Source organism: Bradysia coprophila, chromosome IV (assembly GCF_014529535.1).
Source record: "Bradysia coprophila strain Holo2 chromosome IV, BU_Bcop_v1, whole genome shotgun sequence".
In the NCBI taxonomy this organism is placed as follows: Eukaryota; Metazoa; Arthropoda; class Insecta; order Diptera; family Sciaridae; genus Bradysia; species Bradysia coprophila.
In genome coordinates, this window is record NC_050738.1 from 4,941,042 (window position 1) to 4,955,547 (window position 14,506).

Consider the following 14,506-nt stretch of genomic DNA (forward strand, 5'->3'; position numbering starts at 1 on the left):
CACAAAGTCAACACGCTCCCATAGAAAACTCAGAGTTAATTCTACAAAAATCGACTATGTGCAACACTATGAACCCTATATATTTTCTGCAAGAATAGTAAAACAGTCCACGAAATCGGTCCTGTGACACATCCTTCCGCAACAATGTATCGAAATACGCTCGCTCCGCTCGTATAAAAAAACTAGCACTTTGAGCGACACGGTGCACAATTAACTATTGCGGCTGCTGAAATTTGTCTTTCGTGCTTTGTCTCATTATGATCATCCGCAATACTCTCTCTAGCAAACAAACCATTGAGGTTGTGAAAGTGTCAAGTAGCCTTTGGAATTTACATGTAAATTACAGTGTGGTCAGTCAAAATGTAGAATAGTGTTTGTAGAATACAAAGAAATAGGGTGTGAATTTGACACATAGAGCTGAGAGTTTGTTTGATATAGAGAATATTGTCCTCCGGCACAAAAAAATAAGCAATTTGAATAACAGTGGGAAAAGCGAAGATTCAGAAACTTCGTAACAAAAAGTAGAACAAAAATTAAGAAAAAAAAACCAGCGGCAAAAAACTAAACGAATTGCAGTAGGAGAGAGAATATATGTACTGGATGTAAGTTGTCACGAAAAACAATGATAATTCAATATCAAGGAATTACTCAAACGTTCCAGATGCTGACCACACATTGTTCATTTTTGAATATAGTAAGCTTGAGACACCCTCTTCCAGACGATGGTATCGCGATGGAAATTTTCTCTAATTATACCCCAGTCTCTAGAGGCTGTTTTTAAATTACAATCACAGGAATAGTAAGCGGAAAGTGGGCAGAATTTTACGGCAGACGAGGATGGATGGTCAGAGACAATTGGACGTTCAGACTCAGAAAGATGTCTCGGTCACTATTGCCTAATTTTTATCGAACGTCCTGCGAGAAACCTGAGAATGTGGAAAAATGTGGTGGACGATGTGAGGACTGGGAAGTGAAAAGAACGATTTTTAGATTGATGAAAGCTCCTATCCGGTATTCCTTTCGATCGCCGAAAAACATCAAGAGGCAACACAGAACCAATATTCAAATAAAAGAAGACAGCCGAGATCAGTAGACATTGTGTTGGAGGTCCTGCAAATTTTAGTCCCTCTAAATGTTTTTTTTTGACTGTTTAACAAAATTGAAAACATTTTCTGTGTCTTACAAATTCCAATTTGGTTTTAAACGAATCGAAAAAATTAAAATTTAAAAATAAAATTTGTTTTGCGCAACTCGAATTAAATTAAAAATGCCATTCCATAGATGCAGTTTTCATTTTTCCATTAAAGTGATTTACATTAAACAGTGTTCTTCTTCCTTCTTCTGCTTTTTTATTTTAATTCTCTTTTTTTTCTCAATAAATTTAATGCAAAAGAAAAATAATTTTAAACAATTTCCAGAAAAGGATAGCTATGATACAGTTGTTTCGGCAGACTTTGAGACTTTTATGTAAAGAATTTTTTTCCTCGTTACAATAAATGTCAAAAAAAATGAAGTCTTTTGAACGTACCAAGTCCCAAACCTAAACACACAAAAAATTCTCAAATTTCCAAAAAGAAAACGTTTCCGCTCCCGAACCAAATTTACTTAAAACTTTTCATTGAGACCTTAGTCGAAAAAAGAATCTGATGTGACAGCGACATACAGTCTTTACGATTTTTCAAAAACAAAACAAGTCTTTCAGTCTGCTAAGGATTTGTTAAAGGACATAAAACTTTCTATTTTTTTTTTCTGTTTCACATTTCCATTACACATGCTGTGCATACAAGTCGACTAAACGAAAGATTCAAATTTTTTCCCTTTCTTTCTATTTCGCTCGATCAATTTTTTTTAAATGTCATTTCCTTTACCAACTCCCGCGATTATTATTCCCTCGAAAATTCGGCCGGAAATTGCCACGATTCATTAGCATACCTGGTGGACCGCCACGACCTCTTGGCCGAAAATATGGCGAATCGTTACGCATATGACCAGCACCTCCTCTACCTCGCATCGGTGAATTGAAATTCATATTTTGTGGTGCAAATAGTGGTTGAGGACCGGTCGGTGACTGATTGAATTGGCCCATTTGATTGCTGAAGTTTTGGTTGTTGAATGGTTGGTTGTTGTTTCGAATGAACGGCGAATTGTTCGCTGGTGGACCATCAGAGGCCTGTCGATTGAACGCATTGAATCGTGGCTGTTGTTCCAAATCGTCAGGTCTACCGATCAGGTTCGGTTTGTTTGTATTATTTACCGTAAAGTCACCGTTGTCATTCGATGGATTTCGACTGAATGGATTCTGGCGTTTCGTTGCTGAGTTATTTTGATTGGATGATGATTGATCGGGCTGCGTTGCCCCATCACTATCGTCGTTCACAGGTGAATCTTCCAAATTTTGCATATCTTCACCGATGTTGTCACCGTCCGTTGGTTCATCGTCACGACTGTTGCCTTCTCTGTCCTCATCATCATTGACTCGCCTGTTCGTTCGAGATTCCATTGCAAAATCAGGCGGTGGCCGATTGAAACGCTGCCTATCAAAATTGGACGGCGAACTCCATCGATTTGACGGTGGTTGCATCGCTTTGTTTTGATTCATGTTCATACCGGGCGGTGCATTATTCCAGAATCTGTTTGGCGGCGGAAAGAAGTTTGGACTCAACAATGGCGGTGGTCCGGGCGGAGGACGTATGAAACCTGGTGGAGGCGAATTGAACATGTTGAGCGGTCGGAATTGTAGGGACGCATTGGGATCGTTCGAATTCTGACTGTGACTTGAATCATCATTGTTTTGTTGACTGGATGGCTGTTCACATTTCTGGTCAGTTGAGTTGTCGTTTGGCGTGGCATTCATCTCGCGAGCATTATTAGAATTTTCGTCAGCTTTTTTGTCAGAATCGTCTGTAAAGAGCCGTAAAATACTGGGCAAAGTAATTTGCTTACGCAACGACTTACCGTCTTCGAACGGATCTGCAAAATCAGGAAAGTCCTCAAAGTCTTCGTCAGACATTTCCATGTCGATGCTTTCAACATTGTCGTTGCCGTTCTGACTTTTACGAAAATGACCGCCTAGGCAAAAATATTTCTTGCAATTTCAATCATTCTATCACATGCACGTCGAGTCTGAACTGGCAATAAGGCCGCAATAAAGCAGCAGACTGTCTTGCCAAATCTGACTTTGTTCAACGATATTTACCTCTTGTGTTACCTTTAGTTGGTGTTGAACGTGGTGGAGGAAGTGATGTTGGCGGAGGACTCGTAAATTCGGGTATCGGTTTATTCGAATTGTTACCGTCATTTCCGGTCGATTTGTTTACTGACCCATCAGGACAACTGTTGGGATTGATGCGGTAATCGGAATCCATCGATGGGAAACCGTCTTTTGTTAAGCTCTCAGTGATTTCCATAATCTTTCGAAAATCCTGAAAAAAAACTTCGTCAAAAAAAATGTCGACAAAGAAAAAACCGAATGCTGACAACGCACCATGTCACCCTTCCACGAATTCGTTGGCAGGGTTGCACCATCGCTTTTTCGTATCGGCGGTGAGCCTGTCAGAGATATCAGATTTCGATGATCCACATCTACTGATCGAATTTTGTCCGGTTTTATCGAACTGGCTGGTACATTCGGTAGTCTCAACTGTCTGTGATCCACATCACTAGTAGAATTCACCGATTCCGAATCGTGACCATGTTCGATATACTCGACAACGGAGTCAGATCGACCTTCACGTTCGAAGTGCGGCGGTGACACTGGTGTTTCGATAGTTTGATTGAAATTGTCCGCTTGCGAATTGTTCCAGCTCATGTCCAGATCCCAATTTTCCGGATTATATTCGTCACTCAAATTTCCGTCGAATGCTGGCGGTACGGGAGGTGGTGCCAATGGCATGTGATTGTTGAAATTGCTCGGATTCAGTGGATATCGCGGCCGTGGCGGATGCGAATAGTTGCTCATGGTCGAATTGAACGATGGATTGAAATTTTGATTTGGTGGAACACCGTAATGACTATTTGGTGGTGGTCTAGCTGGTCCTGACGAATTGTACGGATTATTTGGTGGCATCGATTGTCGGTAGCCGGTTTGAGGTGCTGGCTGTCGGTATGACATTTGCTGTTGTGGTGATGTGAAACGTGGATGTGGACCGTCGCCATACATTGACGGCAAGCTGTAGTCGTTCGACACCGGAGGCACAGGTTGTGGAGGATTCGGCGAATATGAGTCGGGCATTATCGATTTGAAGAATTCGTCAATGTTAAACTCGTTGAGATCTTTAGACAATGAGCTCGATCCGATCACTTGGATGGGCTGGGCCTCGGTCCTTGGACTTTCCGTTTTGAAATCGTTTATATTGAACGGTAGGTTGCCACTGTCGGCAAATCCCATAAAGCCATTGTTGTTCTTGTTAAGGAAATTCTAGGAATCGGAGACAGAAATGTTAGAAGTTCTGTCGAGCCCTGTGCATTGTCACTGGAACGATCTTCTTTCAAAGACAGCAAGCGAACAATTTACCTGACTCAATCCAAGCAAATCAAAATCGTTGTCTGGTTCGGGTGAAGGCGCATTAATGTCAGGCGATGGTATCGGGCTCGGCAATTTCGTACAGAGTTCGTCCAGTTTTCGTTTCATTGTCTTGATTCGATTACCGAAGTTTCTGTATGCCTGTAACGGAAGGAAACATTTGACTTTAGCACTGGTCAACACACACACGCGAATGATTCAGTCTCACATTAGCCACAACTTTCACTTCCCCCCGCTGATTGTGATAAAATGCGTCAGTCTGCTCCAAAACGGCAATCAAAATGGTTCGGGCTTTTATCTCAGTGTTCAACGTCCGAATGTAGTGCTCCAGTTTGTACATGTGATCGTCTATGTCACGCTTCACATCTTCCACATGTTTTCTATCTGCAATTGAAGGACATGCCTATACTGCCAAGCGACAAAAAGGTTTTAATGCGCTCGATCGGCCATTACCTTTCAACGAATGAATGTTTTCTGTATCGGTTAACGGAGCCTTCGACAACACTTTGAAACTCTTGTCGGTTTCCTTTTCATTGCGTACACAAATTCGTATATGCTCGGATATGATGCTAGCCTGCTGTTCATCGTCCGATTCTGCTTGTTGCTGTCGTTGGTTGATAGGATTGACGCTGATCAGATTATTCAGATCAGCGAGAAATTCTTCATTGTAAACGCCACGCTGTTCCCAAATGTTAAAGATGCGAATGATTTTATTCTTGACCTTCTCGTCGCTAAAGGCGATCGTGGAAAATGTTGGTTAGGAATTTGTCAATTGGAAAATTACTTTTGTGACTTCACAACCACAATTTGACTCGAAAGGAATTCATTGAAGTGAACTTTTCAAGTTCCGTTCGTCTTAGAGGTTTACCTCCAGCGACTTTACTTTGAGAAATCGACTTTTACTCTTCGTCTTGTCCCTGAAGTTTCGACGACATAGATATCGGTGCCTTCCTGAAGAAACGGCGAGTTCTTGAAGAAATGGCGCTTGTTCAACGTTTCTTCAGGAACTCGCCGTTTCTTCAGAAAGTCGTCGTTTCTAACCATTATTCATTTTACAAAATATTAAAGAAGTGTAGAAACTGCGAAAAGCATCGACGACCTACTGAAGAACCAGTGGGCTAATAAAGAAACATCGACTGTCCGCCAGTTTCTTCAGTAAGTCGTTGATACTCAACTCATGTTGTCGAAACTTCAGTGCAATGACCTATCGTGGTTTTGAAGTTCAAAACGCTTTGTGTGAACCACGTTACACAGATTAGATCTGTTTAGTGCACACTAACAGGATCAACTTCTGTGTAACTTGGCTCGGCTTTTCAATTTACATACCGCACCATTGTCGTCGCTTTTTGCAATGTTGTTCCCCAACTATCGACGAATTCGTAGTTTTTCCGTTTGCTATGTTGTATTACATCGTTCGCCAAGTGGAAAAGCGTCAGACGATGTTCGACTTTCACTAAATGATTTTAAAGTAGAAGAAAGGAGATTTGATTCAGGGTAAGAGTAAGATTGGTTGCAACCAATCGTTTCATCAAATGCTGGATTAAATGAGCTGAACAGATCAGGAAATATGGATTCATTTTAAAGTCCTAGAGTTTAACCTTTAGAGACGGTGTAGCTTGCGAGATCATCGGAGAGAAAATTGAGGGAAACGGTGATATTCTCGCCATTCAAAAATGTTGCGAGTAAAATATCAATTACAATTCAAACGTTAATTATCTTTGAGACACGTTTTACTAAAGCAGGTAACTCGTGTCATATAAAAATGCCTGCGCAGTTTACATTTCGACAGAATAAATAATGAAAAAACACACAGGAGAATCTCCTATCTATGGAAGAGCTTCTTATACACTTAAAATTCATAGTAGACGACAATGTTCCTCTATTTTTAAGATTCTATAGCATTAGATACTTGACGTGCACAATTTGACGTGCACGAAATTTCGAATGACTTCATAAAACTCTCTCCGAACCACTAAAATTTCCCTCATTAATTGCCGAGCTGACTCAAATTGGGGATTAAATTTGATCATTGGGAAAGCTCTAAAAAGTGACTGTGACACTCTAGATGAGTTGAAAAAACTCGTGGTAAGCTGTTCCGGGTCAAAGAGGATGTGATAATTATACGAGAAAAGTCGAAGCTTTGACATGTGACCTAGACTTGAATTTTTGCTTTGTTTATTGTACACACAAAGTCATCAAGAGAGTGGTCAACTCCGAAATCGGAGAACTTCCTAAATCTTTGAGGAGTGTCACAACTACCAACACTGTATGAGAACATCCATCAATTCGATGTTCAACAGTAAGTGTTTCATAAAAATTAATGGAATAATGTCAACTGATATAACGTAGTCGCACGCAAATGATAATCGAACACCACATGGGGGATTCTTACGACCATTTTAACTGTAGTTGCTGTGGATGCTTACCCTGTTTGAGAACATTCAACCAACTGCTCACAATCTTTTTGTGATTTGTCCTGTTTTTCAAACACCAAGCTGACATGCTTTGTATACTGTCCTGGGTATCTTTCAATCCCGTCAGACGTTGTTCAAATTCGACCGAATTAAAGTCTTCCGTACCCATTTTGAGTTTCTATTTATTTACTATTTTATTCAACTGAAGCTGTAGTTTTGACATTTAAAGATTTGGACCATTATCACTATTGGGCACTCTCCGGTTGGTAATATCTGACATTGTTGTTTGCAGGCAAACAGAGCCTGAATTATTCACAAATTTCTTTAATCAATCGACACAGTCAATGGCATTAGCACTTTTTTTATACCGATAAACTGATGTACATGGAACTGGAACCGCACCGAAGGGAAATTATCAAATGCGTTGATTTAATTTGTTTCTAATAATTTATCGGAAAATGTCTCAGGCACCACTATTCCGTGCGCAATTTGCGGACACAATTGATTTTCATATTCCGTTGATAGGAATAAACGATTTCACAGTACGATTTGGTAGGCGAATTATTTTAAAAATTTGATTTTTCAAGAAAGATAAAAAGCTTTTCGCGAATAGTCAACATTCCACCATGTTGTTTTCAAAAGAAATATTGCCCACTCTTCTTTAACGGTGCACGCAATTTTGGTCTGGTTATGTCAAGCCATATAATTTGCATAAAAGAATTAATGGGAAGTAAAGAACGAAGAATATAAAATGAACACTGTGTCACTCTATGGTTTCATACAAAGCAATAATTCGTCCTTGTTTGTTCTGAGGATCACCTCATCCCAAGCTGTCCTAATTTCAAAATTTAAATAACAAAGAATAATGAGTTTGAGTTATTCTATGCCTTCTGATGATAGGTTCTGAAAGAACACTCACGAAGGGCACTAACACCAAACCAAAACTGAACCTTTTGTAACCTTTTATCAAAAGAAACGTACTGAGAATGAGGGGTTGATAAAAGCCCTGTTGTATTCGAAAAATATTCTGTGCTGTGCCATCACCCCTCTTTTATAATCCTATAGAATATTATAGAATTACAGTTCTATTAATCAAAATTGCCACAAGTATTATCCTAAAAATTAGTCCCAACAAAACGAAAATGAAAAGGAGAAGGGTAGCTGCCACTCAGCTGTCAAAATATCCGCGTTGTTCGTTTTAATTTGACAATAGTTATTTACGTATGTGGATTGAACGATTGATGCAGACAATTTTGCGGGTTGTAGCCCGAACGAAGTGTATTGTATACCAAAGTTCTGAAAGAACAGGTTAAGACAACCACGAAGGCGGCTGACACCAAATTTTATAAGCAGATAGTGTGAGAAATCAACTTGAAGAAAATATGTTTCTCGAAAATTCAGAATTTTGTTTTTGTTAAGTTCCATTTTACATATAAACTTCGAAGCAGTTGATTCAAGTATGTGTCACCGCCTTCGTGATCAACTCAGAGTTGTCTTAACCTGTTCTTTCAGAGCCTTGTTGTATACAAGCGAAGGTTAAAGCACCTTAAATCAACAGGTTTGTTCCATGAATTTCCACGAATTTTCACTGGCCGAACGAACACGATTTCATCCATACAAATCGGTTTACATATAAATATTGATAAGGTTATGTCTCATTGGATGAAATTCGTTTGGCTGGAACAAGCCTATCGTTCAAGACAGGTACATAAATTTATCATCCAAAGGGCCGAAAATCCATGAAAAAAAAATCTAGAATTGTCCTCATTTTCAGCTCCGAAGCATGAAATAGTTATTTTCATGTGTCGGGGCCGAAAATGAGGGAGTTTCGAGATTTTTCTCGGGTTTTCGACCCCTTACATGAAATTTTTTTCGGGTATCTGTTTTGGACGATTGATTTTAGGCCATTTCGCAAATAACTATTACGTATCTGTTGTGGACGGTATATTTAAGCAATTTGTACAATAATGAAGTAACAAGCGAAAATGCTCAAAATCAACTGATGCATATACAACTTTTCATGTAAGAAGGGGCCGAAAACCCGAGAAAATTACTGCAAAACTCCGGTTTCGGTCCGACACATGAAAATATTTCACTCCATCCACTCCGATCTACACATTGACATTATAGTGTCTAGAGTATTAAGTGTCCATTCCACTCAACAAAAAGTATTCCGTGAGAAGGCAAACTGTCAAATAAACAAAGAAAAAATTCAAAAAATTCAATTTTGTCTCTCACGGGAGTACTTTTTTGGTAAGAGGAAACTAAGCATTATGATGAAAGAGAAAAAAATATTTTGACAATACCCCAAGGCAAGTTATCAAAAACTGATCTTCGGTGTCTTCGGCTTCCTCGCTCTGATCATAATTTAGAAAAAGTGAACAGAAACACCTACAGTTCATATGGTCTCAGAAAACAAGCAGCAGTTTCTGGAAAGAAAAAAGAAGCTCGACAAAACGTGCATGTTTCTGTTGTGACATTTACTGAATTTGCACTGAGTCCATCAGTTCGTTCTCCACGACATCCTAAATTAATATCTACAATGGCTAGTGACAGCAGCGATTCGGAAGCTGAAAAAGTTTCAAAGCCAAAGCGAAGTTTAAAACGAAAGCGTGACGAAGACGGTAGTGATGATAATAATGAATCCAGCGGCAACGAACAAGATGAAAGTGAGGTTAACTCATCCAAGTTTCGTATCAATCCATTGAATGTCATCAAAAATAAGGAAATTCGGAAGAAATTGTACAAAAAGCAGCAGCAACAGAAGAAGAAATTGCAAAAACGAGCCAGAAGACAACGGAAGGAAGACGGTGGTCCGAGAAGTGAGTTGAAACGAATGTTTACGCTGAACAACAATGAATCACACCCAAAAAACTTTATTTTCAGGCACTGGACACACCATTGAAAGTTTGAGAGAAACAGACCACACGACCGTCGAAAATCTTGAAGATTCCGATCAGGAAGAATTGCGACTCGAATTGGAAACGGATCAATTTAGTGAATATTTCAATCGAGAAATCGAACCGAAAGTGCTGATCACTTATGCAGACAATCCGCTAACAAAAACACGAAAATTTGGCGTCGAGCTGGCACGAATAATTCCGAATTCATGGGCAAAGATCCGGAATCGATCGTCCATCAAAAAAATGGTCAAAAGTGCAATTAACGCTAATTTCACTGATGTAATCGTAATCAACGAAAACAATCGCGAACCGAATGGAATGTAAGTTCCAGCGGATAGACGACATTCTCGTAATTAAATTTTTAAAAAAATCAAATTTTAATCTTCAAGGCTAATCATTCACCTACCGAATGGTCCAACGGCTCACTTCAAGCTCAGCAACGTGAAAATCACAAAAGAAATCAAACGAAGCCACGAGGAATTCACGAAGCATCGACCGGAGGTCATTCTAAATAATTTTACGACACGTTTGGGTCTGACCTGTGGACGTATGCTGGGATCACTGTTCCATCACGATCCCGAATTCAAGGGGCGTCGCGCCGTAACGTTCCACAATCAACGTGACTACATCTTCTTCCGGCATCATCGATACCAGTTCACGAAAGAAGGGAAACGGGCCAAATTGCGTGAACTGGGACCAAGATTTACCTTGAAATTGCGCTCATTGCAGGAAGGTACTTTTGACACCAAGTGCGGTGACTATGAGTGGATGATTACCAACAAACGGCATGCGATGGAAGGCCGAAGACGTTTTTTCTTGTAATCTTATTATTCCAATAAATTTTGTTCGTCAAATTGAATGGAAGGTTTTATGTCATCGTGTACGTGGAGCAATTTGTGCCAAGATAAAATTAAAACATCCGTGTCATTTTAACCAATAGACCTTGCCATCAAAATGGGGGAAGAACAAAAGAAAATTATCGAAATTGAATGACAATGAAGTCATTCAATTGATATTACCTGCGGTCCAATGGGAAGAGGAGGAGCCAAAAAACCACAGTAAAATCAGCAAAGTGAATCGACTGAATCGATGGAAGTAGTGGAATACTACAGACGTCCGCTTCTACAAGTCTAACATCCAAGAGAGTCAGGGACGCCGACTTGTGCTTGGGAGTAGTGGTGCTCATACAACAAGCGAATCTGGGAGTAGTGTTGCTCTTTCAAGTAAAACTGGAAAGATGTAGTGGTGCTCATCATTCGAGTAGTGGTGCCCGAGCCTCGCTTGTCCTTAGAAGTCGGCGCCCCTGAAGAGAGCCGTAACGAAAGGATTAAGCTCGCAGTGACAATCCCTGCCATAAACTGGATTCTGAAAGAAACGACGTAAAGATGCGAACGTCGCGACTCTTGTAGATACTATGTTGAAAAAAACGATCGACAGCTAACGAATTCCGAGCGCCCTTTTCACCAAGATTTCGCCAAGAAACTTATAAAAAAATCAAAATTGTTTCATTTCTTAAAATTTATAATTTCCACGAAATGTCTAACAGCCAATCCAATTCATACACTTTTATCGTAACGTGTTTTAACTTCCAGACCTATAACTAAATCGTTTACTTATCGCTGAGAGCAGCAACTCCGGGCAATGTTTTTCCCTCCAACAATTCCAACGAGGCTCCACCACCAGTCGAAACGTGCGAAACTAACGCTTCGGTGTTCCACTTTGCACAGCACGAAGCAGTATCACCGCCACCGATGATCGTGACACATCCGCTCTTCGTGGCGGCTACAACATTGTCCATGAGACCTTTCGTACCGTTGGCGAAATTTGGAAATTCGAAGACGCCGGGTGGACCATTCCAGACGATTAATTTAGCGCGCAACACTGGAGCAGCGAAAAGTTCTCGTGATTTTGGACCAATGTCAAGACCCATCCAACCAGCTGGTATGCCTTCTTGCACTGTCGCGTTACCAACCTATAAGAAAAGGGTCTCAGTGAAATTGTTTGCTGCTAATTTGTGGTGTCTTAGGTAAATTCTTACGGTTGCATTCTCGGCAAATTTGTCCCCAGTGGTAAAGTCAACGGGTAAATGTAATTGAACGTTGTTCTTCTTAGCCTTATCGACCAAATTCTGAACAATCTTGGCGCCATCCTCGTCAAACAGCGATCCACCGATTTCCATACCATTCAATACTTTCAGGAAAGTGAATGCCATTCCACCACCGATAATCATTTCGTTGACTTTGTCCAGCAAATTCTCGATCAGCTGAATTTTGTCGGCGACCTTAGCTCCGCCCAAAATGGCCAAAAACGGTTTCGGTGGGTTATCCAGCGCTTGCGAGAAATATTTCAATTCTTTGTTCATCAAGAGACCAGCTGCACGTTGAGCATAGCCTTCACCCATCATTGAACTGTGAGCACGATGTGCAGTGCCAAATGCATCGTTGATGTAAACATCGCCAAGCTTTTGTAGACTCTCTCGGAAAGCTTTCACTTTGGCTGCATCGGCTTTGACTTTACCACCATTGGCATCCACTCCTTTACCCTCTTCTTCTACATAAAATCGTAGATTTTCCAATAGAATAACGGATCCAGCTGCTGGATCTTTACATGCAGCTTCCACTTCGGCACCAACGCAATCGTTCATGAACAGAACGTCCTTGTTCAACAGAGTCTTCAATTCTGCAGCTACTGGGGCCAATGTGTACTTTGGATTTTTGTTTCCATCCGGACGACCCAAATGCGAACACAATACCTGACCATTTGGGAATTAAAATGATTTTCAAGCGATTGACATTGGGAACGTATTTCAAATCACTTACGACTGATTTCGCGCCCTTGTCAAGGGCATACTTTACACTGTCCAGTGCCGCTACAATACGTTGATTGCTGGTAATTTTGCCATCTTTAATGGGAACATTGAAATCGACACTACGAATGCAATGGACGAAACATTATTCAATTGAATTGAGTGGAGAAATTCGATTATTACCGCATCAGTACACGTTTTCCTGCCAAATCGACATTTTCGATGCTCAATTTGTTGAGTGCCATTTTAACTGATCGTAAAATTGTTTTTTGTAGAATTGCTGATGAGACAAGTCGGTTCGCAGATAGGAGAATTGTATGAAAAAATCAACTGAAAATTATCGGCCCGTCCTGACCTTTAAATGACAAATTGAAGGTTATTTTGACAGACTTTTTAGTACGCGCATCTCTGTACGGAATGGGTTCACTTTAAAATGTTTCTTCAATAGTACATTGAATGACAAGGGGCGAAAGTAAAAAAATTCAACCGTGTGCGAGAGTTGATGACCGCGCCGAAGGCAAGGGCCTCAATCGCACAGGTTGAATTTTTTTATTTTTGCCCCGAGTCGTTCATACTATTTTTTTTGATACCAACATCGAAAGTTGATACGTATCGGAAACAGCAGAACAAAATGTTGAAATATGAAGGCATTTAGCCAGAAAATGCGGGGGTCCAGGGGCGGCAGCCCCCTGGTATATAAAAAATTTAATTATTTAGCCATCACAACAACAACACACACAAAAATTAACAAATAACTAACAAATCGTTCAGCAACAAAAAGTATCAACTTCGTATGTTAATTTCAATAAGCGCACTGGCGCACGCTTTATTTCAATTTTGATCGCAGTACACTTGTTGACAAGAGTCGACTATTACATTATGTAGTCGACTTTCGCATTATGTATATTGACTTTCGCTTTATGTATTCTTTCTTTCTCCCCGCTCAAACACATAACTTGCATTTTTTTACTTTCGCCCCGGATTTCGAGGGCGAAAGTATCAACTTTCGATGTTGGTATCAAAAAAAAGTTTTAACGGAGCTAAAATTCACCTGAAAGTTTGGATCCGTGTGTAACTGTGGATTTGCATTACCTTCAGTGTTTATATACTTTGGTTAAGACACCCACGAGGGCGGGTGACACCGAAATCGATAAACGCACTCGGTACAGATTTTGTGTGAAATCAACTTGAAGAAAATGTTTTTTTAGGAAAATTCGGAATTTTGTTTTTGTTACGTTGCCTTTTACATATAACCTTCGTAGCCGCTGAACTCAATTTGTGTGTGACTTCGTGATCAAATCAGAGTTGTCTTAACCTGGTTATTTCAGAACCTTGGAAAAAAGCTCCGAAATCAAATAATATTCTGCACATGATGAGGATACATCGGTTGGCCTGTGGAGGCGCCACATTTTTTTTCAGTACTTTGCGCTCCATTTTTTAGTGATATAGCTTCACTCTGGTAAAAAACAATGAATATAAAACGCACCCATTTTCACATTATTTTAAAAAAAAATGATAAAATGATAAAATGATAAAAAAGATAAATGTACCTGGTATGTACATTCATTGGTAAAATATCCATGAAATGTCATAGCAATGAAGTTGGTTCACAAAGAAACCATAGGCGCCGACTTGTATTTGTGACTATGCCTTCACATAACGACGTGAATGTCACTTTCAAATGTTAAAGAACAAAAGACAAATTTCGCATCTGTTACTTTTGCGTCGTCGTGAGTAGGCAAAGTGAGTAATGATGCCACCGAGACATTTCTCATTCATTTTGATGTAAAAGTACTAGTGCCTAGTATCAATAAAATTTCGAGTAGTGACGCCCAAGCCTCACTTATCCTTAGAAGTCGGC

The 14,506-nt window shown here is 40.0% G+C and overlaps 3 protein-coding genes across 3 annotated transcripts; 1 reads left to right on the plus strand and 2 right to left on the minus strand.

Moving 5' to 3' along the window:
• Positions 1-1,273: 1,273 nt before the first annotated feature.
• On the minus strand, positions 1,274-7,583 carry LOC119085936 (regulation of nuclear pre-mRNA domain-containing protein 2). Its single transcript, XM_037196489.1, has 9 exons — positions 6,949-7,583; positions 5,849-5,975; positions 4,976-5,253; positions 4,731-4,906; positions 4,514-4,663; positions 3,485-4,417; positions 3,197-3,422; positions 2,956-3,069; positions 1,274-2,901 (listed from the first exon to the last, which is right to left on the minus strand). The coding sequence occupies exons 1-9, from the start codon at positions 7,103-7,105 to the stop codon at positions 1,865-1,867; spliced, it is 3,198 nt and encodes a 1,065-aa protein (XP_037052384.1). The 5' UTR covers positions 7,106-7,583; the 3' UTR covers positions 1,274-1,864.
• Positions 7,584-9,314: 1,731 nt separating this feature from the next.
• Positions 9,315-10,698, plus strand: LOC119085937 (probable ribosome production factor 1). The gene is made up of 3 exons (XM_037196490.1): positions 9,315-9,758; positions 9,823-10,159; positions 10,229-10,698. Exons 1-3 carry the CDS (start codon positions 9,479-9,481, stop codon positions 10,659-10,661), a joined length of 1,050 nt encoding a protein of 349 aa, XP_037052385.1. The 5' UTR covers positions 9,315-9,478; the 3' UTR covers positions 10,662-10,698.
• Positions 10,699-11,346: 648 nt separating this feature from the next.
• On the minus strand, positions 11,347-13,029 carry LOC119085939 (phosphoglycerate kinase). Its single transcript, XM_037196492.1, has 4 exons — positions 12,829-13,029; positions 12,659-12,767; positions 11,878-12,591; positions 11,347-11,811 (listed from the first exon to the last, which is right to left on the minus strand). Exons 1-4 carry the CDS (start codon positions 12,888-12,890, stop codon positions 11,449-11,451), a joined length of 1,248 nt encoding a protein of 415 aa, XP_037052387.1. The 5' UTR covers positions 12,891-13,029; the 3' UTR covers positions 11,347-11,448.
• Positions 13,030-14,506: the final 1,477 nt, after the last annotated feature.

Coding starts and splice junctions, on each gene's coding strand:
- LOC119085936 (XM_037196489.1), bottom strand. CDS start 7,105: ATGGGTACGGAAGACTTTAATTCGGTCGAATTTGAACAACGTCTGACG. Junction 4,664..4,730: donor AAGTGAAAGTTGTGGCTAAT/GTGAGACTGAAT, acceptor CTTCCGTTACAG/GCATACAGAAACTTCGGTAA. Junction 3,070..3,196: donor AACTAAAGGTAACACAAGAG/GTAAATATCGTT, acceptor ATTTTTGCCTAG/GCGGTCATTTTCGTAAAAGT.
- LOC119085937 (XM_037196490.1), top strand. CDS start 9,479: ATGGCTAGTGACAGCAGCGATTCGGAAGCTGAAAAAGTTTCAAAGCCA. Junction 9,759..9,822: donor GGAAGACGGTGGTCCGAGAA/GTGAGTTGAAAC, acceptor CTTTATTTTCAG/GCACTGGACACACCATTGAA. Junction 10,160..10,228: donor AATCGCGAACCGAATGGAAT/GTAAGTTCCAGC, acceptor TTAATCTTCAAG/GCTAATCATTCACCTACCGA.
- LOC119085939 (XM_037196492.1), bottom strand. CDS start 12,890: ATGGCACTCAACAAATTGAGCATCGAAAATGTCGATTTGGCAGGAAAA. Junction 12,592..12,658: donor ACAAGGGCGCGAAATCAGTC/GTAAGTGATTTG, acceptor CCAAATGGTCAG/GTATTGTGTTCGCATTTGGG. Junction 11,812..11,877: donor AATTTGCCGAGAATGCAACC/GTAAGAATTTAC, acceptor CTTTTCTTATAG/GTTGGTAACGCGACAGTGCA.